This window comes from Magallana gigas, chromosome 7 (genome assembly GCF_963853765.1).
Source record: "Magallana gigas chromosome 7, xbMagGiga1.1, whole genome shotgun sequence".
Classification (NCBI taxonomy): Eukaryota; Metazoa; Mollusca; class Bivalvia; order Ostreida; family Ostreidae; genus Magallana; species Magallana gigas.
This window is the reverse complement of record NC_088859.1, coordinates 49403432-49431193: the sequence shown is the minus strand read 5'-3', so window position 1 is coordinate 49431193 and position 27762 is coordinate 49403432. Positions and strand designations below refer to the sequence as shown.

General features: G+C 34.9%; 2 protein-coding genes across 3 annotated transcripts; one reads left to right on the top strand and one right to left on the bottom strand.

Annotated features, from left to right (window-relative positions):
• The first annotated feature begins 4072 nt into the window (after positions 1–4072).
• LOC105335790 (visual pigment-like receptor peropsin) lies at positions 4073–7083 on the top strand. Its single transcript, XM_011439879.4, has 6 exons — positions 4073–4307; positions 5002–5161; positions 5924–6051; positions 6139–6235; positions 6321–6534; positions 6838–7083. Exons 1-6 carry the CDS (start codon positions 4238–4240, stop codon positions 7066–7068), a joined length of 900 nt encoding a protein of 299 aa, XP_011438181.3. The 5' UTR covers positions 4073–4237; the 3' UTR covers positions 7069–7083.
• A 1891-nt stretch (positions 7084–8974) lies between these two features.
• LOC105335791 (annexin A4) lies at positions 8975–27318 on the bottom strand. Of its 2 annotated transcripts, none has more exons than XM_011439880.4 (11): positions 27165–27318; positions 26801–26870; positions 26253–26347; positions 25888–26001; positions 10844–10934; positions 10558–10637; positions 10392–10448; positions 9778–9967; positions 9503–9561; positions 9293–9415; positions 8975–9130 (listed from the first exon to the last, which is right to left on the bottom strand). In XM_011439880.4, exons 1-11 carry the CDS (start codon positions 27168–27170, stop codon positions 9080–9082), a joined length of 936 nt encoding a protein of 311 aa, XP_011438182.3. In that variant the 5' UTR covers positions 27171–27318; the 3' UTR covers positions 8975–9079. The 2 variants fall into 2 exon arrangements, with proteins under 2 accessions (XP_011438182.3, XP_065922475.1); XM_066066403.1 differs by having other exon boundaries at positions 26801–26874; positions 27166–27233.
• Between the last annotated feature and the right edge of the window lie 444 nt (positions 27319–27762).

The window sequence follows — 27762 nt, the reverse complement described above, 5'->3', positions numbered from 1 at the left end:
GGACTTGGAATTTGGCACACCATCATATTCTGTCAAATATATATGACCTATATAACTCACCACATTTATAAAAAATGAATAATAATAAAAATAAGCAATATAATGAATGCTTATCATGTGACAAACATAAGTAAGAAATTGATATCATGAAATTGAATTCGCATCATAAACATGAACCAATCTATTTAATTCCTGTACATTGAATAGAACGATTCAGGAAGAACCTTTTATCAGACAAATGTAGGCAATCTTCCGACTCGTCCTGTTTTTAGCCATTGATTATTTTATGGTCTCGTAAATGGAGAAGAGGGAGATTTTCCCCAATTCCATTTTGATATAACGTTCATACACTTCATAAAATTGCATGTCCCAACTGGTTTATCATTCGAAAAACTGGAATTAATTACTTTAACAGTAAAAAAAATGATACGATATATATGCATCTACGCGTTCCTTTGGAGATTTGAGGAACATTTTATCCTGAAGAATATCACCAATTAAAGATCAAGGTTATAGCTAAAACTTGATTTGAATTTTTTTTAAAAATCTTCTTATAAAACTTTGCTGAAAAGTTGATTCCCTAAGGGATAAAAAAAATATTAGATCAAAGGCATCGTCGAGTTGTTTTATTGTTGTTCAGTTAGATGGAGGAAGCCACTTTTTTCAGTAGGCTTCACTAATTGAACAATACTCCTCCTCCATGTACACAATTCAATGGAAAAAAAACACATCAAAATTTGTGTTTATTATTCATAAGTTTTACGCTATATATCTGTCCTAGGACGACGATTTCTAATAAAGCATTGCCAAATTGTTTCGGAACAATCAATGGATATGTGCATATTTTCCCATGTTAAGGGGAAGACTTGATGATTGAACCAACGCGGACTTGCATTTTACGAAATCGGGAATGTAAAACAGGTGTATAAGCACTTCAGGAGTGATGTTGAGTTTTTGTAGAGGTGTATATCTATCCCTTCACGATTCCAGTCAATTTTTCAAGGTTTTTCGACTATATTATTATATATATTATTACTATATATTAATTGGTGAACCAATAAAGATTCACTCTGAAATATGATTCGACAAAAAAAAGACCTGCATCGGCTTCAATGATTTTAAATGAATTCTTAGTATTTTGCAGAGAACCGGAAAAAATTGTTTTGGCCACAACAGGATATCTCATAAGTTAAGATTCGGTCTCATTTGAAAATAGGTATTCATTTTCAGACCACTGCAATAACATGTAATTTCAGACTTACTTTGTATGCGAATTTAAGCATAACGTACCCTCATAACATTGTATCTTGCAAACCCCTGTGTCATAAAATGTTAATTAAAGAATGATTCATATATTTTTGCAACCAAAAGCCTCAGAAGAGGGCGTACGAACGTAAGTATTTTTTATATCTTGGGGAAAAATCAAAATACTAGCAATCATTCTTTTTGTTTCATAAAAAAACAACAAAGCTAGAGTAAATTCTGCTTCAAAATCAGCTTATATGTACATTTTCTCCAAAACACCTTCAAATATTCCTTTCAAAATTGATATTATATTTGAGAATTGGAATTTGATAGCCAGTCTAGTATTTTAACGTCATAACCACGCGTTAGTCACAAGTAGAAAATGATGGACGGTCTAGCTGGTTCTGATTTCATCACGTCTGATTGAACCCTCTTTAGAGTCCCAGCGAGAGTATTTCTCCCACATAGAGACGAACTCACTGCAAAACACCGAGGTCTAGAAACGTTTTCTAGGCATGGAATGAAAAATAAATCACGGTAGAACGTTAGATACCTGTGTCACAGTATGCTGTTTCCCCATATAGCCTTTCTCCTGGACATCAGACATTGTTGTAGGCTCTCTCTCTCTCTCTCTCTCTCTCTCTCTCTCTCTCTCTCTCTCTTTTTCTCTGAGAAACGTTTGGCTTTTTAGTAGTTATCCCGTGTTTAACACCCCCCTCCCGGGACAGTTTTTGTTCAAATTTATGAATACTCTTTGGGAAACATTACTTTTTCTGAAGTTGCCGTATTTGCACTTGACCACAACTTTCTTGACTTAATACATTGATTTTACTAAAATGCAAGAACTGTTACTTAATTATCCTTAGGGTTAAGCACAGGGGCCAAGCCTGTTTTAACATTAATTTCAATGTAACCATAAAAAAAGAAAGGGGTCGAACTCTGATCCAGATAAAAAACTACCAGCTCGTTTCAAAAGCCTAAATCACTTAATTTTTTAAACACTTGCAATATGCATGCATTTTTCATAAAAGTAATGTCTGAGATACACTCATGCCGAATTTCAAGTTGATGGGTCTTAAAATAGCGGAAATATACGTCATTATTCTCTCGAAGTCGCCAGTTTATTTTTACTCGGACATTTACCGGTCCAGGGCTCACGATGGGATTTTGCATATGACAACAGCAGTATTGCAACAAGTCGAGAAACATCCGCACTAATCTTTTAAAATCTCACATCAAACGTATGCTACTGACATCCTTAAATTCCGATAAAATTCCTTAAATACTCTCCAAACTGAACTTTTATTCTGCAGCCACATCAACTTCTGACCAGACCGGCCATTGTGATAGCTAATGTTAAACTCTGTTTCATTGGTTAATATTCCTGATGGTCCAATCAGAATTAGTCTTTCTTGAAGCCGTCAAAATGGCTAGCCCTGTCAGAAGTCAATGTGGTTGCAGAATAAAAGTTGGGGGTGAAGGCGATGACTTGGGAAACACAAACTAAAGGTCACTGTAGAACATTACATAAGGAATAAGGAATCATTCTTTGAGTATTATGAGGTGATAATTTTGGTCGGGGCGTGATCAAATACAATAAAGCCCGACCGAAATTATCACCTCATAATATCAAAAAAATGATTCCTTATTACTTATATTTATATAATTTTAAGCCATCGTACGATTAAATATTTAAATATAAATAAGCAAACCCCGCTGGCGCCTCAATTTGGCGTCATTTGTATTATGGGTTATTTAGTACAAAATCGATACGTAGTGTTATCACAGGCAAAGACACTGGAAAATTTACATGTAAATATATGCGTTTAAAGGTCTAAGAAAATTTTTTTGATTGAGTAAAAATGATTACAGATGTCTCTTTTTAAAAGACGTTTTGGTTGCATGCTCCCGTACAACGTCGACAATACATAGTCTGTTTGAAAACAGCAAAATTTTAATTAGACAAATAATTTTTTTGAAACCCTCGTAAAGGGTGAACAATTTATCATACCGTAGATTTTCATAAGGGGAAAACTTGTTATAAAAGAAGAAGAACAACGTGTTTTTCTTTGGAATGAGGCTTAATATACATGTAATAGGCATTTCCCTTTCAAAGCCATTTTTCCCATTTCGAACATCTACTATGTTGTAGTTTTCCCCTCAAGAGAACTTGATTTTTTCTTCCATCATTCATTTCGGGGAAAATAGCATTTAGAAAATGTTTTAATTTAGATACAGTATGATTACGATTCCGGCTTTACTTAAATGATCCATGTTCTTTATAAATATAGAGATGATGCAACAACAAACCAGTCCCTATGGCCAATTATTTTCCAGCCCATCTTATACATTTATTGCATAATTGTGAGGGAAATATGAAGATTTAATCCCTCATGAAAAATCATATTTCCCGAGGGCAACGCCCTCGGGAAATATGATTTTTCATAAGTGAAAATAAATCTTTTTATGTTTCATCGTGTGTCACACACAAAAAAGATTAATATTGAATATGAAATCAAAATTAACTGTTGATATATTATTATTATTTCTTTTTAAAGGATTTCCTTATTCAATATTCGAGTTTGTAGAAGGAAGTATTACATAGAAAAAATACCAAAAAATAATTAAAACAAAAAACAGCCCCCCCCCCTCCAAAAAACCCCCAAGAAAAAACAACAACACTAAAACTATGTATGGATGACACAGGTTTTGTTGCTAAAAGATAAGCTTGTTATTCACGGAGGCTGATTAGGTGACAACTACTGGAGTGATTAAATTGGCGAGCTGTCGATCATGGCTGTCACGCAGTCTCCGTGAGGCTGCTATCGATTTTCGCTCTATAATACCTGTACAGCACTGCCACCTCGTCTTATTCCCGGGGTCTCCTGCTCAGAGCGGATCGTCGGATCTTCTTTTTCCCGGAGTCTCCTCTACATCTATAGCTAATCATCGGACTTCGTCGCGCGAATCCTCGCCGCCTCACTCTCAGACCATGGCTGCAGTGACGGGGGAATTCTCGGAGGTGGAGCACAAGGGTGTGGCTATCCTTTACTTCATCTTCGGTAAGTAGAAACTTTAGCGAGGGGTTTATTTATCCAAATGCATAATTGATAAGCTATGTACACTAATATACCTCGGAATTTTTTTTAGATATTGAAATAAATATTTTGCTGAGAGCGGAACTTGCAGATTCCACCGGCTGCTATCTAAACATTGCCATTATTAGGAGCTAATGTTAGTTGTTACATGTTTTCTTTGCTCTTTTAAAAGTTGGGGAAAATTTGATTAGCAATGATTAGAAACTAGATCAACATCACCACAATGCATGTTTAAAAGATGGTCTATCTGAGACGGAATGGCCAAACTCTCGCTAACATGATGGAGATTTGTACAGACAGAACTTGTAACTACTCAACGAAAGATTTTTTTTCTAACTTTTAGGATTATTATGTCTTTGCGTGTACAAAGAAATTTCATTAGTATATTGTACGTATTCTGAAAAATCAGTCGCATCAGCTAATGGCTTAAGATTAATTATTTTTTCTTGTCAACATTCACATGTTGCGCTATTGCATAATACTACTTTGGCGATTACTACAGCGATACAATCAAGACCAATGACCGATGGAATCTCTTTATCAATTAATATGAATATATTTTCTTATTCTAGTTCAACTGAATACGCATCAATCATCAATGTACATGTATGATGCATTTTAAAGGGGCAAATTTCTCATTTAATTTCACATGCAACAGGAGTGAGCGGGGTACTGGCAAATTCATTCGTGCTCAAGACGTTTATGAAGGAGGGTGTGCTGGTCTCCCCCAAGAACATTCTGCATATAAACCTGGCGATCTCCAATATCCTGGTAGTTCTTGGATTTCCCTTCTCCGGTCTATCAAGCTGGCATGGAAAGTATGATCTTGAATTTTTTATTTTCAGCTAGTTATATTGAGCACTATTTTACAAAAGCCTGATAAGCACATTTTTTTTAGATGTAAAGATATATTTAATTCGTGTTAACGAGATGATTATCTCGTAACGAGTTCTTATCCGGTTTTAACAATCGCGAGTTCACATCGCGTTGCAACGGGTAGGTATCTCGTTAAAGCGAGTTATTTCAAATTCGCCCCCCCCCCTTTATAATATGTGCATTGTGTGTTAACCTCCCACTAGGGCAAACCATCCTTTACCTAAATCAATTGATTCAAAGTTCTTTATTTGTACACAAAAGTATTTATGGAATGAATAAATCGAAGTAAAAAACAATTTCATAATAATTATTGATGATCTTTTTATGCGTTCCGTTGCTGAGACAATAATCTCTTATTGTAAATGGGATGGGGTGTACAGACGGGTATGCCTATACAATAATATAACTTATTAATGATTCATTTTTATTGTATTGTCAACGTATAATACATTATGATCTGTTATTCATAAAATACTATTGTATAGTATGCATCGATTGAGTTTGATCAAATTTATTGCTGTCTGCACTATTGACTTTACAAAATAATTGATTTTGAAATATTGATCGCTATTTGATGATATTTATATATTTAAAAAAAAACAATAAAAATGTATACATGCTAATCATATCGGATGCTAGATGTTTTCATTTTTGTGAATAAATTGCTCTAAGGATACGTCACAATGTCATGGATGTCGTTGTAGGTGGGTGTTTGGTATTCGTGGATGTCAGTTGTACGGGGTTGAGTCGTACACAGGTGGTATGGCGTGTCCGGCGTTTATCTTCACTTTGTGTTTGGAGCGGTACCTAGCCAATCGACAACGACACATCTGTAAGGATGCGCGCGTCTTTTGGTGTCAATTAAACTGAACTACAATTTGACTGAGTGTTAGTTCACTGAATGATTTCTACTGTTTAGATGACACAATGACGACAGGGACGTGGTGGCTGATAGCGCTCGCTGTTTGGTTGCATGCGATCACGTGGGCTATACTTCCGATTTTAGGATGGAACAGGTTAAACCGATTGTTGTATTTAGTTTAGCAAAGTGTCAGTCATTTATTTTAGAAAATATGCCGATGACAAGATATATTTGTTTAGTTACTCCATGGAAGCGTCGGGGGTCTCCTGTGGCCTGAGCTGGCTAAAACACGACTTCAACCACGCTTCGTTCATCATGGTCATGACGATAGAATACGCCACCCTGTTCTTGTTGGCAATACTCTTCCTGAGATCCGCCAAAAGTTACGTGGACTCTCCAACAGTGCTGGAGGTCAACACGAAAAACTGGTTCACGGAAAAGCAGCTGGTCTGGGTAAGCTACTCGATACTAATTTCCGGAATACTTCTAAATTCTCCTTTTTATCACTTTATCACATGAATAAATGAACTGTGGAATCATTGATGTTCGTGGGGGACCAATGTTCGTGACTTTCGTGGGTAACCCTTGCCAACGAATTTACATTCCCATGAAAGTACATACAAAATTTTCTAAGACTTGCTATCAACAAAATTACGTCACGACGATTCAGAAATATGATGGCTACCCACGAACATTGATCCACCACGATATAAAAAGGATTCCACAGTACTTATACTTCTCCCTCCAACGCTGTAGATAACGTTCGCCTTCCTGATGATAGCCGGTGTCGGCTGGGGACCGTACGGATATTTCGGGATCTGGAGTCAGCGTACCAAGATCACCAGTGTTTCTATGCTTGCTGTCACATTGCCGCCATTATTTGCCAAAGCTTCAGCCTCTTTATACATTGTCCCGTATCTTGCAGCCAGCGACCATTTCCGTGAAGCTATCGTAGGAGGGGCCACACCAGTCAAAAAGGATCAATAAATATCCCTCCGCGTCTTTTTTCCTCCCCAAGTTTCCTTTTATTAAGGGATTGGGTTTCGTTGCTCGTAGTAGCGAGATTTTGTATGAAACTACATGTGGGTATATATATATACAGAGGTTGTTGTGTGAATATATAACTGTATTCCTATACTGCCCGTAAAAGATAATAGAAAGTGACCCTAATGTATATCACCTAACGAAATTAAGAATATTTATGGTCATAATCAACGATTTTTGTCATTACTTCTATTGTTTCATATCCTATAGGATTTGATGTATAATGCATATATATCGTCATAAATGCCTGCATAAAGAAATCAGAATAGTAAAGAATCCAAAAGAGCTCTACATGAACTGATTTGTAACATCCTCTCTCTCTCTCTCTCTCTCTCTCTCTCTCTCTCTCTCTGTAATTAAATACAACTGTTGAAACAATACTATCAGCCGTTTTTTAAGTACTAGTATATGTTTTGAACTTTGGTTTCATTTTTGCACGACGAGTTTGCAAGGACAAATGTCCAATATCTCCATTTTTATCGTTCTTCTCACCTCTCAGTTTGACCTCTCTGTGTTGGTTTTCCTTTAACACCCAAAACATTTCCTTACTAAGAACTGCATTATCAGGCTGATACATGGCTTTGCCATTTGATTTCCATTTTCAGTCGAAAACAAAATGAGCAGTTACTACCATGTTAGCGACGCGACATTATAAAATCATCGACACTAAGCCGAATATGTCTTTCCACCGCGGTAAAGGTTATACTTTCATTTGGTCATGTAAAAGGGAAAGAAGGCATCATATAGAAATCAAAGTACTGACGGGAGATGATTTTATCGATTATCATTTATTTTAAAATCAACTTATTTTGCATGACAATTAGTTTCTAGTCTGTATTTGAATTACGCACTTTTTTATTATATGAATTTTAGACTTTTCCGACAAGAATTTCGAGAAACCCCATATGAATCATGTTGTGTAAATTTAAAGATAGATTTCAAACTATGTATATGTAATCGAAGCAATTCGAAAAATTTTATGGATCCAAGCACTATTGATATCGAACTCTAGTCTCGTTCAACCAGATGCTCGGCTGTCTCCGTTAATACGGAGACAGCCGAGCATTTGGTCGAACGAGGCTATATTTAAACTCTGGCGTAGGAATACATGAGACTATAAAAATATCTTAGTTGTTCGTATTATATAAAATCTGACTATTTTCAAGGTGTTTATTGATAAGTTTCCTTGAAAAACAATGCTTCAGCATACATTTCTTTGAATTTTTCTATTATTTTCATGAACTAAGTCTTGTCAGGGGGGATGATTTGCGCTTAGGTCATAACACTGTTTCACTTTCGGTTTGCCAGAGTAACTGCATAGAAGAGTTGATTAAAATCAACTCCCAAAAATGAGTTCATACCCCCCTCCCCCTTCCAAGAGGGTGATTAAAATAGGTACAGTCGTCGGAAGGATATACAATATGCAGGATCTAGATATAGATGGGAAATTCTATTCTTTGCATTAGCTTTTGCATTAACTGGCCTTGAACACAAGCAGAATATTGGCAATAGCTCATCCGATGGAGAGAGATGTTTCCACCAGACAATTATGATTTGATAAAATCATGCATGCTCCTAGGCAGACTATTCTTATGTCTGCCCGCAAGTAATCTATTTTTCGCTTTGAATTCGTGTATTGATAGGTTGTTAATAAAAAGAATTTTTCTAATTGTAAAATCGAGTCAAAACTAAGAGTCTTAGTTTTAGAACAGGCTTTACATCATATGTAAGACATAAAGAAGATAATTCAAGATCGTACATCGTGGTCACTGTAAGATGTCGTGGTCACTGTAAGATGTCATTAAAACGGAGTGTTTTTGTTGAATAAATAAAGAAATTCATAAGTTTTAATACTCGTTCCTTTATTTTTTGTCATATTTACACAAATTCTTGATAAATTTACGTTCTTTAAGGCAAGTTTTTATAGTTGGCATTGCAAATGTGTTCCGTATAATTATGAGATGAGGGCCAGCAACATCTTCTTGTAGTCTCCAGAGGTGTCGTTCTGAAAACAGAGGGATCAAACAAGGCAATAAGTTAATTACTGCAAGCAAATTAATTCACATTTTTACACTCGAGTGCAAACAAGTTTTTAAAAATTCTTTCATTAAATATTAGATAACAAAAATATTATTTTTTCCGATTGCTTAGAAAAGAATTTGTATACCTCGATGAACTGAGCTAAGCTTTGTCCATAGAGTTTTTCAAACTCTTTTTTTATTGCGTCCATATTCCTCTCTGACCTTGAGACTAATACCCTGATTAAATCATCGTCATTTGTTCCGGCGCCCTCAATAAAACAACGTTAACACTTGTTATGTAATAAAATTCCATGTAATGCAGGACCGAAGGTTTATCTGGTTAGTTTAAAGCTTACCTTCATGGACTTGTAGAGTTTTTTGGCGAAGAATTCTGCGCTGTTTTTGACGATTCTGACTAGATGAAAGAAAAATTCAGTAAATCAACTAATGTTGTAGAATGGATCTTACTTTTGATAACATTAAAAAATAAATCATTATTAGCTTCTATATCGAACCAATTTTATCTAACATGAATTTTACACGAAAAAAACCAAAACACGAGATATTTTCCCACGTGAAATTTTTGAATTAAACTGTATGAAATTTACACGAGGCCAACATTTCTTAGTACCTATCGCTAGCATTCCAGCCTCGAGGTCCCCTGACATTTCGCTCTTAATGGAGTCCTCAATGTCCTTGTTGGCTACCTTGACGTACATATCGAACACCGCCCGTAGCTGGGAGTAACTTTGTAACGCCAGGATGGAGTTGAATACCGCTTCATCCGTGCCCCACCTCTTCTCGCCAGCATTGTATAATTTCTGTCAATACTTACAAGTGTTAATTATCTCAAGGACTAATCAGTGAGGCTAATCTGAAATCTATCTTCTTCGGCGTCTTACTGTAGTTTTTTATGAATGAAAAATATAGCTATTTCATTTGATTTTTTAATGATGGCTTGATTAGATATGGAGTATGTGATAAAAAGACATGTATATACAGTTCCGTTACATGTTTATTTTCATAGAAAGCAAGCTCCCTGAATCAGCTCTGAATTAATTAAGGTTTGTTTGTAAACAATTCAAGTAATTAACTCAAATATTTTATGCGTCAACCCCGTAGTCTTATGACGGACAAAAACCTGACTCGTGTTTTAACAAAATTCTTGCATTCTTTCATTGAATTATTTCCTTTGTATATTTTGTAATTCTGTTACTATAGTAACCATTTCAGATGTAGGGCTACCTTAGCATCTGCTTCTGCTTTCTGAAGGTCCACAGCTGAATCCTCAAAACGACCACACTAAAAAAAAAATAAAACGATGTGAGAGAAATCCGAGATATCACGTGATAAACAAATGCTTTAACTAAAATTATCTTTCATATGATAGAGTAATGTCCTTATTATTTACCGTTGTCAAGGAAACCATTAGTCTTTTGAAATCCCCAGACGTCTCGCTTTTCAGACTGTCTTCCAGAGTTTTCTTGTATTCTATAATTGTCGCGGAAAGCCCGATTACATACGGTATTTTCAGTAGAAAATGCTAAGTGTTAAAGATCTACAACACTTACGTCTACATGGAGGAGGTAGTCTTAAATCAACAAATGCTTACTTAATGAGGACAAAATTTTGAAAAAAAAATGGAGCCTTGATACAATCTGATTAAAACGTCACATCAAAATGACTCTTCTACTCACTTTTTTCATACGCCATTTTAATTGCCCGGAGTTCGTCAGTAGTCCTGCTACACATGATTTCAATCAACAGTTCCTCGTCCGTTCCGAGGCCCTACAGAAATTAACATTGCACAGTTAATGTTACCTGAAGCACTGATGCACCCCAAAACTCACTCTGATTTCCTACAGAATATGGGCGACTGACCATATCACATCATATCATATATCATGTGTTGTCATGACATACCATCGTATTATAATTATATCATTAAATATCGTATAATCTATCAAATATAATACGGTATATCATTTTGTCATATGATATCATTTCATATGATTTACTATATCATATCAATATTGGTTATGAGACATCTACAAGCAGCATCAGCCAAGAACATTCACGGGAACCAGCAGACTTTATACACATCTGTAGTTACAATTTATCAACAGAATGTCATATTACTTTACGTTAGTATATGTATAGAAAGTACCAAGATATCTTTCAAAAGAACTATAATTTCTATCGACAATATCCAGTAACCATGGACAGTAGCAGTCGATATATATCAGATGCCTAGAATATTTAATTATCAGAGATTGCTTCAGTGGCAACAGAACCAGTTAAATACAACAACGAAACCGGAGTATATACGAACAGAACACTACTTAATTTGTTAGGCAATCTATTAATAAAAAAACATTCAATATATTCATGGCATCTGATCAACAGTTAACAAATGGAACCAAATTGTCTGTTCAGAATCTATACTACTATATTAAAATAATAGACTCGAATTTTTGGGCCTTAATACCGAGAAATCGGAAGAGCACTGTCTTTTATTTTATATATTTTTAACATCATTGGTACTTGAAGATTACCAATTTGTATTCATTTTTTCTCAATCAAGCTTCGCTAATTAATAATCAACGAAAATTCCTTTAAAAAATCCGGATATCATATGGAATTTTTGGATTTTACAATCTTGAGCATGCGCATTACATTCTCGCAAAATCACAGTAGGCTCTTTAGTTTATGTTTCCACAATATCACATTTGCATAGATAAACTCAGAAACGATAATACAAATACGTGTAAATTTTGATTGAATTCTGAATGTCAACATGGTGTGTAAATTTTGAAGCGATTAAAAAACGTTTGTGAAAAAGTGTTGAATTCTTCATTAATATAAATTAAATTTTTAGATGAAAGGTATTTACAGCCTCAAACTGGTTTGTTATAAATAATTTTACCGTTATTTTCAATGCAGCGCCTTCGTTGATTTTCGCCAAAATGGTTTCGGAGCATTTCTGCAATTTTCTGCTACATTACAGGTATATGGAAGGCATTTTAACGGTGATGAAGACCTGTCCCGACCAACAGTTAGATTATTCTAACTTAGCAGAGTTTAGTGAAATTAATAACATTATTGTAGGCTTAAAGCTTGGTTACATAAATGTCAACAATACGGTTTGTCGATGTATCTATTTCGTAAATGTCCGATATAATATGCAATGTCAACCCGTGCACGCACGGGTCAAAATCTAGTACTAAATCAAAGTACTGAAGTACTGACGGGTTTTGATTTTATCGATTATTATTTATCTTAAAATCAACGATATGTTCATTTGCTTGGCAAGTAATTAAGGTCTTCCGTTTTCCAACGGAAGACCTTATTGTTTTCGTTCGGTTTCTTTTTCCCTATTATTAAGGTCTTCCGTTTCCAACGGAAGACCTTATTGTTTTCGTACTGTTTATTATTAAGGTCTTCCGTTGGAAACGGAAGACCTTATTGTTTTTGCTTTGTTTCTTTTCCTCTATTATTAAGGTCTTCCGTTGGAAACGGAAGACCTTATTGTTTTTGCTTTGTTTCTTTTCCTCTATTATTATTATTATTTTTTTTTTCTCCCACGTTTTCTCGAAAACGCTTCAGTCGATTTTGATAAAACTTTCAGATCTTGTTTATGACAACATTTGTAAGAAAAGTACGTGGGATTTTTTTGGTCGTCACTTCCGGTCCCGAGATATTAAAGATTTTATGTTTTTGCTTGTTCACGAGTTTTCTCCAAAAGTATTTAAGATAGAACTTTCAAATTTTCAGAGATCATAGAGAGTGAACGGCCGCAGTGTACTACGCATATCCGAACGTCTGCCGTCACTTCCGGTCGTCAGCGGAAGGAAATGAAAAACCTTAATTTTTCAATTTTTTGAACTTGAATTTTTTTTATGTTACTATTCGATAGAGACACTCTAAAAACCTCTGAATATGAAATCTGTTTTAAAATCGATCCATGCATTCTTGAGATTTTGGGCTCCAAAGTTCTGAAGCGAGAGTCCGCGTAGCTCAGTCGTTAGAGTGGTGGACTTGTGTCCAGGCGACCCGGGTTCAGTCCCCGAGTGCCGATTATTTGTTCTTGCTTAACTGTGTTTTGTTTAACGATTTTATCTTTATAATGATGGATTTGAATGTTTTCCGTTTTCTTTTTGTCATAAATAAAAATAATAGCGGCTTTTTTCAGTACAAATATAGAGCTCTTTTCTGTCAACTGCTCGCTAAATTCGGACGATTGTCGCATTGCCGGCATCAAAGACATGCCGCCGAAGCACCCCTGCAGTTTGACCGCATTAGAGTTCACTGGATCGCTTTGCCGGCATCAAAGAAATGCCGCCATTTCAATGATTGTATACACACAACATTTAGCAATGCACCAACGTTTTTAGTATTTCACATGGCTTAAAATGAAAGGTTGTTTTGTATTTATTCAAACATTTAGATATGTACATGTATGCATGTATACATGCGTTTATTGACAAATGTTGCGTTTATATTGAATTCCTCAACACTAAAATCTCTCTCTCTCTCTCTCTCTCTCTCTCTCTCTCTCTCTCTCTCTCTCTCTCTCTCTCTCTCTCTCTCTCTCTCTCTCTCTCTCTCTCTCTCTCTCTCTCTCTCTCTATAAAAGATCTACTACAGGTAACATGGAGTAATGAGGCTAGAGGCTAATGTACATTTGACGTCAAAAAAAGTAAATGCGTATTTTTTTCTAGTTACGGGATATTGTCTACGGATGTTATTTTTTGAAATTCACTGTTCAATGATTTAATAACAAATCTATTGACTGTCTGGGATTTAAAAAAAACCGATTTTTATTATCAACTGAATGCTTAACATTGGTCATTTAGACATAACACTTGGGTATCGTTTGGATTCGGGAAAATGGGGAATAAATAATCTTACTATATTTCTAATGATGTAGGTTATTTTATTTGCTGACTTACCAGAATTTTTTATTATGCAGTTATTGTCGGCAAAGAAAAACTTGAGACAAAAAGAAATATAATACATATGAAAAAGCAGATAAAACAATTATAAATTTCTTTATCAAATCAGAGACGTAAATGTTATTTATGTCTCTGATCAAATCGATTTCTGATTAATCTCTCTCTCTCTCTCTCTCTCTCTCTCTCTCTCTCTCTCTCATCATACATATGTAGTGTTTAGCATGTAAATGTTATGGCATTTTATATATTTTATTTCTGAAAACTTTAAAAGTAAAAAGTAAATCCATAAATTGCGTTTGATGTAAGATTTTAAAAGATTATTGCAAATGTTTCTCGACTTGTTGCAATACTGCTGTTGTCATAGGCAAAATCCCATCGTGAGCTCTGGACCGGTAAATGTCCGAGTAAAAATAAACTGGCGACTTCGAGAGAATAATGCGTATATCTCCCCTATTGTAAGACCCATCAAGTTATATTTGTTGGACTAATAGTCATACAATAATTGCTGTATCTAGAAATGAAACGGAGGCGTGACGAGTGCCCGCAAGGGCACGAGGTAACGACCCCGTTTCATTTAAAGATACAGCAATTATTGTATGACGATTGGTCCAGCAAATGATTTGTGGCACGCCTACTTTCACGAGCTGCATTTTTCGCGCAGCATTTCAGTTTGGACCGCTTTGACAGATGGACGTAGATTTCCTTGAGGATGAATTCAAAATTGAAAAGATCGACGACTTGACATCATCTCAAGTTTGTGACGAAATGGAAGCTTTCGACAGATTACTGAACATGAGCGTTACGTAGACGCTTGCAGAGTACGAAACAGAATTGGATCATCTCCGAGTGTTCCGTTTTTCCGGAAACATCTGCAACTGCCCATAGTAAAGAGGAGCCCATGAGCAAGAGGCCTAAATTCCCGTTTGGATAATTTAAAAACTGCAACGTTACGTTTCAGTTTTAAAGTATAGTTAGTAGCCAGATAGGTTGTTAAACTAAACGAAACGTATTTTTTTTTTCATTTTTGTTGTTGAATTTTATGTTGTCTGTGTTAAAAATTACACAAGGACGTTCAGCAGCAGTTCAGGTGTTTATGGAGAAGAATTTGAGTTTAGAGTTGTTTTGAAATTGATTAAAGCATAAGTTTTGTGGAAGTTTGCTTCTTCTTTTTTTCAGTGTACAATAATTCAAAAATTATTGTACGGTACTATCACCATGCCTTCTTTCATACAGAACAATAACTTGTAAATTCTAAAGTTATTGTACGGTGATAAGCCACGCCTACTCGGGTGAAAGACAAGTATTGGAAATTATTGTACACCAGTCATCAAAGGAAAAACGCCGCATAAGTGCCACAACTTAAAATTCGGCAGGAGTGTATCTCAGACATTACTTTTATGAAAAATACATGCACGTTGCGAGTGTTTTAAAGATTAATTGATTTTTTAGGATTTTGAAGCGAGCAGGTAGTTTTCTATCTGGGTCAGAGTTCGACCTCTTTCTTTATGTATGGTTTCTTTGAAATTAATGTTGAAATGGGCTTGGCCCCTGTGCAGCCACGTAATATTTCTGTTGCATGTATATTTCTTTTTTTCCGTTTAGTCTGAATCTACGATAGCGTGTGAACTACTTATGAATGTTAGAACTGTGGAAATTACTGCATCAAATTTTTACCGAATAAATTTACGTGTTACTGATTTCGTTATTTCTACATTTATAAAGATTCTATCAATCCTGCTGAAATAAAACAGTCAAACATAATAGTAAACGACACGAACAAAAATTCTCAACACTGAAATACATGGGTAAACTGCATCAGTCATTGTTTTAGGACTTCCCCTAATAGTTGTTACACGAATCCGAGATCCACACCTCAAAATTCTATTTTCGATTTATTCACGACGAAAATCAAGCTCGGGTCTTTTCACCCCCCTCCAGACAAAAACACGCGTCAATATTTCAAATGACCTCGCACTGTTACCAAACCTAAATAGTCAGACATCTTACACTTTGTTTTTCATCTCATACAAAAACTTCTCCCGGGCGAAAACGCCCCAAATTCAAACACAAATTCGGGAATTATTTCGCGTCAGCCATGTTTTGAGACACCTGCAAAGGCTGTGTGTTCTAATCTCGCCGGAGCCAAGATTTTTTCTTTCTCTCTATTTCTTTCTCTGCTTTTTATTTAATTTTCTAACTAAAATAATCAACATAAAAGGGTTGTTGGACTGTAGTACAAGTTGAAAAACACTCTTCAATTAAGATTTAGACAAATACAGTCTTTTATTATTAGGGTCTTCCGTCTTCAGCGGAAGACCCTTCTATTCTTATTGTTATTAGGGTCTTCCGTTTACAAAGGAAGGCCCTCTTTTTTTCTTCGGTTTCTTTTTATTACAGGTTATTAGACCTGTTATTAAGTCAATAGACCTCTTATTTAATATGAAATAAAATGGGACTGGTCCTTAAAATTAAGGATCCTACAGGTGTATAATCCTTCATCCATCGCTCTTTTAGATCACATCTGCATTTCCTGATATGTTTCGTTGATGAAGATAAAAGGCAAGGTCATTTCCTCTTCTAAAAATCGGACGGAAGACCTCCTCGTTGCTCGCAACGAGATCGTGTCTAGTTATTATTATTATTATTTTTTTTTTCTGTCACGTTTTCTCAAAAACGCTTCAGCCGATTTTCGTGAAACTTTCAGATCTTATTAATGACAAAATTTGTAAGAAAATTACACGAGATTTTTTTGGTCGTCACTTCCGGTACCGAGATATTAAAGATTTTATGTTTTTGCTTGTTCACAATTTTTCTCAAAAAGTATTCAAGATAGGACTTTCAAATTTTCAGAGAAGGTAGAGAGTGAACGGTCGCAGTGCCCTTTGCATATCCAAACGTCCGCCGTCACTTCCGGTCGTCACCGGAAGGAAATGAAAAACCTTAATTTTTTAATTTTTTGGATTTGATTTTTTTTTATTTTTTCATTCGATAGAGACGCTCTCAAAACTTCAGAATATGAAATTCGTTTTAAAATCAATCCACGAGTTCTTGAGATTTTGGACTCCAAAGTTCTGAAGCGAGGGTCCGCGTAGCTCAGTCGTTAGAGTGGTGGACTTGTGCCCAGGCGACCCGGGTTCAGTCCCTGAGTGCCGAATCTTTTTTCTCTCTCATTTGTGTTTTGATTAATGGGTTTATCTTTAAAATGATGAATTTGAATGTTTTCCGTTTTATTTTTGTCATAAATAAAAAAAGGTAGCGGCTTTTTTTAGTACAAATATAGAGCTCTTTTCTGTCAGCAGCTCTCTAAATTACGACGCTCGTCGCATCGCCGACATCAAAGACATGCCGCCGAAGTGCCCCTGCAGTTCGACCGCATTAGAGTTCGCTGTGTCGCTTTGCCGGCATCAAAGAAATGCCGCCATCTCAATGACTGTATGCACACAACATTTAGCAATGCACCCACGTTATTCTACTCGGCTTAAAAAAGAGTGCTTAGTATTTAATCCCATATATAGATACACACATGCATGTATACATGCGTTTATTGACATAGGTTGCTTATATATTGATTTCCTGAACATTATAGAACGCTCTCTCTCTCTCTCTCTCTCTCTCTCTCTCTCAAGTACAAATGTTTTAGCATTTGAATAAGAACTAGTACAGGTAACGTGGAGTAAATTGGATAGAAGCTAAATGTACATTGGCGTCCAAAAATTATACATATTTTATATCAAGTTACGGGATAATGTCTATGGATTCAAATAATTTGAAATTCATTGTTAAATGATTGTCTTCTTATTGATTGGAAGTCAACGCTAAAAAGTCATTTTTATTAAAGATGGTGTACTTTTTCCTTTTTTGTGCATGTCTAGATACTGATACAAATCTGTTGCCTGTCGGGATTAAGATAAGCCTCCGAAGTTTATACACGTAACTATACAAACGAACGGGTGACTGCGACAAGGTTTAAAAACTGACCACCCGTTTATGAGTGTTTGAGCCTAAGAATAAATAGATGTAAAAAAAAATCAATAGTTACATCTTTCAAACAACGCTTATATATTGTTCTAACATATGTATTTTATTTAGAAATTATGTAATATGTGATATTTAGAATTTAATATTCTACGTTTAATATAGCAGTTAACGACCGACCCCCCCCCCTCCCAATTCATAAATCATTTAGTTTTTCTGGCCCGATTTTACTTGATCTTTGATCTTGGGCCTTTAATTTTAACTAATTACCATTCTAGATTACTGTACTAATTCCCAGACCAATTCGTTCATTAATAACAGAGTTATGAAGTTTTTGGCATTTGAGTTTCAATTGTCGTGTTTGACATGTACTATAAAAAAAATTCTAACTCCCAAGCCCTTCACTCAATCCTAATGAAAATTTGTGAAAATGAACCTCGGACCCCATTCTTATTGTCTGTGAAATATGCAGCGGATTGAACAATTAAGACATAATTCCTGAAATTAAACGGGGCTTATTGCCTATACCTGGAAATTAAATTTACACAGTACACGCACCGACCCCCCCCCCCCCGCCTCTTCCTATTCACAAAATCATTTAGTTTTCCTGGCCTGATTTTACTGGATCTGTCATCTTGAACCTTTATTTTCAACCTAGTTCAAGTCTAGATTACTGTACTAATGACCAGACCTGTTTGTTGATTTTTAAGAGAGATATGAATTTTTGGGCATTCGAGTTTCGATTGGCGTGCTTGACATGTACTGTAGAAAAAAATTCTAACTCCCGAGCCCCTTACTCAATCCTAATGAAATTTTGTGTAAATGTACCTCGGACCCCATTCTTATTGTCTGTGAAATATGCAGCGGATTGAACAATTAAGAAGAAATTCCTGAGATCAAACGGCGAGTATAGCCTGTACGGGGACTTAAAATTTACAGAGTACAAGGGATGTAAGCAGCCGCGTAATATTTCTGTTGCATGTATATGTCTTGTTTTCCGTTTAGTCTGTATGTACGATAGCGTGTGAACTACTTATGAATGTTAGAACTGTGGAAATTACTGTCATCAAATTTTTACCGAATAAATTTACGTGTTACTGATTTCGTTATTTCTACATTTATAAAGATTTTATCAATCCTGCTGAAATAAAACAGTCAAACATAATAGTAAACGACACGAAAAAACATTCTCAACACTGGGTAAAATGCATCAGTCATTGTTTTAGGACTTCCCCTAATTGTTGTTAACCGAATCCGAGATCCACACCTCAAAATTCTATTTTCGATTTATTTAAGACGAAATTCAAGCTCGGGTCTTTTCACCCCCCCCCCCCCTCCAGACACAAACACGCATCAATATTTCAAATGACCTCGCACTGTTACCTAACCTGAATTGTCAGACATCTTACACGTTGCTTTTCATCTCATACAAAAACTCAGCTCCTCTCCCGGGCGGAAACTCCCAAAATTCAAAGACAAATTCGGGAATTATTTCGCGTCAGCCATGTTTTGAGACACCTGCAAAGGCTGTGTGTTCTAATCTCGCCGGAGCCAAGATTTTTTATTTCTCTCTATTTCTTTCTCTCCTTTTTATCTAATTTTCTAACTAAAATATTCAACATAAAAGGGTGTTGGACTGTAGTACAAGTTGAAAACACTCTTTAATTAAGATTTAGACAAAAACAGTCTTTTATTATTTGGGTCTTCCGTCTTCAGCGGACGGAAGACCTCCTCGTTGCTCGCAACGAGATCGTGTCTAGTTATTTTTTTTTTCCAAATTTTGTGCACGCGATTTCTCGAAAACTACTCAACCGATCTGAACAATTTTTTCACAGATGATGGGAAATTATCTGAATTTTATATGTTTTTGAATTTTTTGTCGTCGTCACTTCCGGTCCGGATTTACGGTCGATTTTGTAATTTTTTACGACCAATTTTGTGCAGAGTTGATCTCAGAAACTATAAGAGATATGACTTTGAAATTTTCAGGATAGGTAGAGCATGGTTTGAAGTTGTGCACTATTTAGTTGTTTTGCACCAGTGGCGCTATTCCTTGGAGCTCGCTTAGGCACAAAAATGGGGTACAGATTTCGAATCAAAATTTCCATATGTTTTGATCAGTATCTTTTTATCAGTTGATATTTTGACAAGACATATAGAACAAAAGTAGTAGAGAATCAAAAGTTCTATCCAATAAAATCAAGAAAAAGGGGCTGGCCCCTTTAATTAGGGACCAAGAGACTCGTAAATTCTATTACGAATAACTTGAAAACGATAAATATTTTGTTATGCATTATAAAAATCAAAGTTGTTGATCTCTACATTATCGGTTTGAAAGAGTCATCGTCAGGCCCATGTCTGACGTAATTAGGGTTTTTATTCTTTATCTTCAATTTTTTTTTTTTTTTTGGGGGGGGGGGGGGGTAATTTTGAAATTGTATCGATATCTCATGGTATCATTTTATCTAAAAAAAAAAAAAAATCGGACGGAAGACCTACTCGTTACTCGTAACGAGGTCGTATCTAGTTATTATTTTTTTTTTTTTCCAAATTTTGTGCACGCGATTTCTCGAAAACTTTTCGACCGATTTTCAACATTTTTTCACAGATGATGAGTCATTATCTGAATTTTATATGTTTTTGAAATTTTTGTTGTCGTCACTTCCGGTACCGATTTATCGACCATTTTGTAGTTTTTTACGACCTATTTTGTGCAGAGCTGATCTCAGAAACTATCAGAGATATGACTATGAAATTTTCAGGATAGGTAGTCTATAGTCTGAAGTTGTGCACTATTATTTTGTTTTACGCCAGTGGCGCCATTTCTTGGAGCTCGCCTGGGCACGAAAATTGAGTACGAGTTTTCATTCAAAATTTTCAAACGTTTTGATCTGTATCTTTTTATCAGTTGATATTTTGTTAAGATATATATAACAAAAGTGGTAGATAATCATAAGTTCTTTCCAACGAAATCAAGAAAAAGGGGCTGGCTACTTTTTTTAGGGGCCAAGGCACTCGCTAACTCTATTACAAATAACTTAAAAACGATAAAGATTTTGTAATGCATTATAGAAGCAAAGATGTTGATCGTACCAATATCTATAAGAAAAAATCATTGCCACGCCCATTTATTACGTAATTAGGGATTTTTAAGGGCAAAAGTACTTAAACTTTGACGAAAAATAACTAGAGAAGTATACATATTTTGTTAGACATCATAGAAGAGGAAATGTTTGAATAAATGATTTAAATTAATTCCACTTATCAAAACACGAATTTCTGTCCCCATTAAGGATCTAGAGGGCTGGCCCCTAAAATATTCAATCATTTGTATCTCAAAAATGATCAACAATTTCACATGACTGTAAGAACAAAAAATGTTTGTATTCTTAAGACCTTTTCAACGAAATCAAGAAAAAGGGGCTGGCCCCCTTTTTTTAGGGGCCAAGGCACTCGCTAACTCTATTACAAATAACTTAAAAACGATAAAGATTTTGTAATGCATTATAGAAGCAAAGTTGTTGATCGTACCAATATCTATTTGAAAAAATCATTGCCACGCCCATTTATTACGTAATTAGGGATTTTTAGGGACCAAAGTACTTAAACTTAGACGATAAATAACTAGAGAAGTATACATATTTTGTTAGACATCAAAGAAGAGAAAATGTTTGATTAAATGATTTAAATTGATTCTACTTATCAAAACACGAATTTCTGTCCCCATTAAGGATCTAGAGGGCTGGCCCCTAAAATATTCAATCATTGTATCTCAAAAGTAATCATCAATTTTAGATGGATGTAAGAACCAAAAATGTTAGTATTCATGAGACCTTTCGTATAAAATCAAGAAAAAGGGGCTGGCCCCTAAAATTAGGGGCCAATAGACTCCTAAACTCTATTACTCATACGTTAAAAATGATCAAGATTTTGTAATGCATTATAAAAACAAAGTTGTTGATCGCAGCAATATCAGTTTGTAAAACTCATTTCCAAACCCATTGATGACGTATTTAGAGATTTTAGGGGACTAAAATCTTAAATCTTTAATGTGTTGTATGTTAAAAAGCAAAACTCTTTGTTAAGCATTTTAAAGGATATTGACAATCGTATACATTATCTAAAAGTAAGTGGTTGAGGGAGAATTCTGAAATTTCATTGATATTTGAATCGAATCGTTTAAAAAATTGAACGGAAGACCTACTCGTTACTCGTAACGAGATCGTATCTAGTTATTATTTTTTTTTCTTACAAAATTTGTGCAGGCGATTTCTCGGCAATGGCTGAACCGATTTTCGTGAAACTTTCAGATCTTATAGATATTAGTCCGAACTTAATATACATTTTTTTGTTTTGATGACGTCATTTCCGTTCTTGAGAAAATGACGTTTTAGCGATTTTCAGAGGGTCGGCTTGTCCAGGGATCTCCTCCTAAACGGTAAAAGATATTGAGTTCAAACTTTCAGGGATTGTAGACAAGAGATTGTAGATATGCAATTTGGCATTCATATTTGTCATGCTCAAAAGGCGTTAAAGCTCGCCTGGTCCCGAAAATTGAGACTAAAAAAACGTCGTAATTTTTCATGGTTTTCTTAGTTTATATCTTTTCTGAAAAATATTTTGTTAACACATTTAATGCAAAAAAAGTTTATATTTACAAGACCTTTCATTTCATATCGAGAAAAAGGGGCTGGCCCCTAATATGAGGGGACCAAAGGGCTCTAAAGTCTTTCATCTGTAGCCCTTTACTGAGGGATATTTTGTGAACAGTTATAGAAGCAAATATGTTTATTTTACAGTTATGTATCCAAGCAATGTAATGATTTTATCATGTGTTACGTAATTAGGGGTTTTTAGGGGCCAAAAGTCCAGAATTTTGATCACATATATCTCAGAAAGGAAAATATTTTGAAATGCAGTATAGAAGAAAAGATGCTCAAAATGGTGTATCAAATCATATGCAATTTTCAAAATTTCGTTAAAATGTCCCTATAAGGAGTTCAGGGATCAGCCCTTAAAATGTTCTTTCCCATATATCTCAAGAACGGTAATGAATTTCTAAACAGTTGTTTAACATAATGTGTTGAGATTTAAATGACCTTTTATTTGATATCGAGAAAAAGATGCTGGCCCCTTAAATTAGGGGACCAAAGGGCTCTAGAGTCTTTTATCTGTAGCCCTTTACTGAGGGATATGTTGTGAACGGTTATAGAAGCAAATATGTTTATCTTACAATTATGTATCCAAGCAATGTAATGATTTTATCATGTGTTACATAATAAGGGGGTTTTAGGGGCCAAAATTATAGAATTTTGATCACCAATATCTCAGAAAGGAAAAATATTTTGAAATGCAGTAAAGAAGAAAAGATACTTAGAATGGTGTACTAAATAATATGCAATTTTCAAAATTTCGTTAAACGGCCCCTATAAGGAGTTAAGGGATCAGCCCCTTAAACGTTCTTTCCCATATCTCTCAAAAACGGTAACGAATTTCTAAACAGTTGTTGAACAAAATGTGTTGAGATTTAAATGACCTTTTATTTGATATTAAAAAGGGACTGACCCCTAGAATGAGGGAACTAAAGGGCTCTAAAAATTTCAACTGTAGCTCTTTACTGAGGGAAATTTAATGAAAGGCTATAGAAGCAAATATGTTTATCTTACAGTTCTGTATCCAAGTAATGTAATGATGTATTCATGTGTTATGGAATAAGGATCTTTTAGGGGTCATGAGTCCATAAACCAGCTATATCTCAAAAATGAAAATATTTTGAAATGCAGTGTAGAAGAAAAGATGCTAAAAATGATGTACTTTACAAAATGCAACCTTCAAAATTTGGTTCAGCGGCTCCAATAAGGAGGTAAGGGACTGACCCCTAAAACTTTTTTTTCTCAGATATCTCAAGAACGGTGACGAATTTCTAAACACTAGTTGAACAAAGCTCTTATACCTGAAACCAAATAGTATCTGGCCCTTAGAATGTAGACCCCGTTTTTCTATTCTAAATCATGTTTAGCTGTTAAATAGCAAAATCAAGATCGAACATGTATCTCAAATTCTAAAATCAGACGGAAGACCTCCTCGTTGCTTGCAACGAGATCGTGTCTAGTTTATAATCTCTATTTGAATTACACACATTTTTATAATATGGATTCTCGGACTTTTCCGACAAGAATTTCGAGAAAACCTCTTATGAATCATGTTGTGTAATATTTAAAAATAGAATTGATTTCATCAAACTATGTATCGGTATTCCAAATATTTCAAAAAGTGTATGGATCCAACCAATAATGAACTCTAGCCTCGTTCAACCAGATGTTCGGCTGTCTCCGTTAATCTCCGACAAGTAAGAGATACCAGGTCACATGATAGCTTGATGATGTGACCTCTAAATGTAGACTGACTCTCTGCTTGTCGGAGATGTACGGAGACAGCTGATGGTTGAACGAGATTATATTGAGCTCTGACGTAGGAATACATACGACTGCAAAAAACTTCTAAATTGTTCATACTATTTAAAATCTGACTATTTCTTAGGTATGTATAAATAAGTTTCCTTTAAAAAAATGCTTCAGTGTACATTACATCGAATTTATCGATTATTTTCAAGAATTAACTCTTGTCAGCGGTGATGATTTGTGCTTAGGTCCAAATACTGTTTCAGTTTCGGTTTGCCAGAGTAACTGCATAGGAGAGTTGATTAAAATCAACTTTCAAAAATCCATTGATAATGCTAAACGTCTATTGATATTGGTATTTTTTTCGGCTAGTAAGATTTTTTAAATGAGTCTGCCCCCTCCTCACTTTTGAAAACGATATGCCTTTAATACCAAACAATCTATCAATGATGCCAAACATTCTATTGTAAATAAAAACAATGTATCGTAAGTACCAAACATTCTACAGATAATAACAAACAATCTATTTTTAAACTATATGCTTCGATGCTAAAGTCATTAAACCTTCTACTAACATAAATCAAAGTACTGAAGAACTGACGGGAATTGCTTTTGTCGATGTTTTTTATTTTAAAATCAATGATATGTTATTTTGCATGACAAGTACATGAAGTTTCTAATTTGTATTTGAATTACGCACATTCTTATAATATGAATTTTTGGACTTTTTCGACAAGGATGTATAAAAAACACCACAGGAATCATGTTAAATAAGATTTAAAGATAAAATTAATTCAATCAAACCATGTATCAGTAATAGAAATATTTCTCGAAAATTGTATGGAACCAAGCTATATTAAACTCTAGTCTCGTTCAACCAAACGTTCAGCTGACACCGTAAATCTCCGACAAGCAAGAGAGACTCTCTGCTTGTCGGAGATTTACGGAGACAGCCGAGCGTCAAGTTGAACGAGACTATATTGAACTCTGGCGTAGGAATACAAACGACTACAAAAAATATCTAAATTGTTCGTACCATTTAAAATCTGACTATTTTTAAGGTATTTATAAATAAGTTTCCTTGAAAAACAATGCTTTAGCATACATTACATCGAATTTATCAATTATTTTTAAGAACTAAGTCTTGTCAGCAGCTATGATTTGTGCTGAGGTCCAAACACTGTTTCACTTTCGGTTTGTCCGGGTAACTGCATAGGAGAGTTGATTAAAATCAACTCCCAAAAATCTACTGAAAATGAATGGTTGTAACACATAACCAACTGGTTATAACAAAAACCTAAAACCAGAATTGAACAATAGGTTAAAAAGCTAATCCTGATTCTTTTTTTCTCGCCATGCACACGCCTTGTTTTTTTGGTTGTTTTTTTTTTTGTGATTGAGTGATCTTACCTCCATGGCTTTACTGAGCTCCCTGGCGTCAAACTCGGCAGGGGGTCTCATACAAGCAAGGATGACTTTCAGAAGATCTCCTCCCAACTCGCTTTTCAAGTCTTTTATTAGATTCTGAAGTTCAACAAATAGTCTAAGAATATGTATGTAGCAATGGAGAGGGGGCTTGTGAGATTTTTTTTTTAATTCATATGCGACAATATTGGTAAAATAATATAGTTTAATACTTTTTTGAGACAGTGTAAATATTATTTGGAAAGATGGCATTATTCACAGATTAGATTCCCTCAGGAGGCCATTGCTTTTTTATTCTGAAGAATTTTGAGGATTGTTTAGCATTAAAGATATCTATATATTTTTGTTACCCTTGCAAACATGACTTCGTAGATTCTCTTGATCTCTTGTCTTTGAGCGTTAGAGCGGTGTCCCAAAACCTGTATAATGGCATCTTCGTCTGTACCTGTGTACAAACATTTTCTCAAAGCTCAATTTATTAAGTAAATTATTCAATGCTAGAATAATAATGTTAATTATATTAATATGTCAGCATTTTATGTTAATAGATACATTGATATTGTACCCCAGTACACCTAACAGTAGACCTTAAAACTTAAAAAAAAGTTCATTGTAAGAACTGCAGCATAATATAATTAATTAAACAAATATAGTTTTGTTACTTTTACACTTAAACAGTATATTTTATAATAAATTGATTACTGTTACAGTAAGTAGCGTATCGTTTGATCTGATGGTCCCCAACTTGTTTGCTCTCTGGGACCAACATTGGAAAATAAACTAGCTTACCTTGTTTTATCGGTTCTTACCTTACCTTACTTTGTCTTATCTTATCTTATATATTTACACGGTTTAAATTAGTTGTACAAGTAATTTTGTTCAGTCGTTTGTATGTTACCTAGTCCTTTCATCGCCTTTCTGAGGACGCCAGCGTCATCATCGGGGTGGAAGTCGGAGCCTTGACCAGTCTTCCATTAGATGAAAATCAAAGAATAAAATTAACAATATACCCGAACTTTCTTTAGTAAGTGCGGGTATAAAAACAGTAAATGATTTTTATATAGTATTAATCTTTATGGGGTTTTGAAGAATTTTAAGTACATATAGACCATCATATGTAAGCATCATTTCAAAGTAATATATGATAAAAAAGTTTCTTAATTTTCCTGCAATTCTTCGAACAAAGATGGTAAGGTGTCATTCTTAATTAAGCACGTTAAATACACGCTTGTGTATTACATTGTACTAACAAATAATCATACCGCCATTGTGAGCACTATTGCTCCTGTCTTCTGCTACAGATGTGGTCCTGTCGTCTGCTACAGATGTGGTCCTGTCGTCTGCTACAGATGTGTGTGTAGCAGGAAGAGGATATTGCGTCACTATCGTTTCTTCATCCTCCATCTTTCACATATATATCCTATTTTGCTTCCTACATTAGTTGAGCGTAGTACCCGGTATTATCAAATATAAGCATACAATATCATGCGACAACATTTTACACATTACACGATTTTTAACAGGTTTTAAGATTTTCAGTAAAGAAAATGTAACTAGTTTTAAAGTTTTGGGAGTACATCAGTGTGAGTTGAGCGAAATACACATGTCCATGTCCTTATTCAAGACTTTTATGACCTTCTGTGTATCCCTAATTCCAGCGTCATAAAGATATTAGGTCCGTTTTAACGTGAGCTTGGACTTTGGACAGAACGTGATAAACTCCGATTTGATGAAGGCGGATTCTACTAATAGTTAATTGTCCAGCCATTGGCTAATAGATATGCATACATTGAACGCAATGACTCTCGTTCGACTTCATCCAGGATATATGTAAAGTTCAAAATGATATAACATAACCAA

Bases quoted from the DNA above. Each gene is read 5' to 3' on its own strand.
- LOC105335790 (XM_011439879.4), top strand. From the start codon at position 4,238: ATGGCTGCAGTGACGGGGGAATTCTCGGAGGTGGAGCACAAGGGTGTG. The intron at 6,052-6,138 runs GTAAGGATGCGC...TCTACTGTTTAG, and splicing joins CAATCGACAACGACACATCT to ATGACACAATGACGACAGGG. The intron at 6,535-6,837 runs GTAAGCTACTCG...CCAACGCTGTAG, and splicing joins CGGAAAAGCAGCTGGTCTGG to ATAACGTTCGCCTTCCTGAT.
- LOC105335791 (XM_066066403.1), bottom strand. The intron at 9,416-9,502 runs GTAAGCTTTAAA...TGTTTTATTGAG, and splicing joins AACTCTACAAGTCCATGAAG to GGCGCCGGAACAAATGACGA. The intron at 9,131-9,292 runs GTATACAAATTC...CTCTGTTTTCAG, and splicing joins GCTTAGCTCAGTTCATCGAG to AACGACACCTCTGGAGACTA.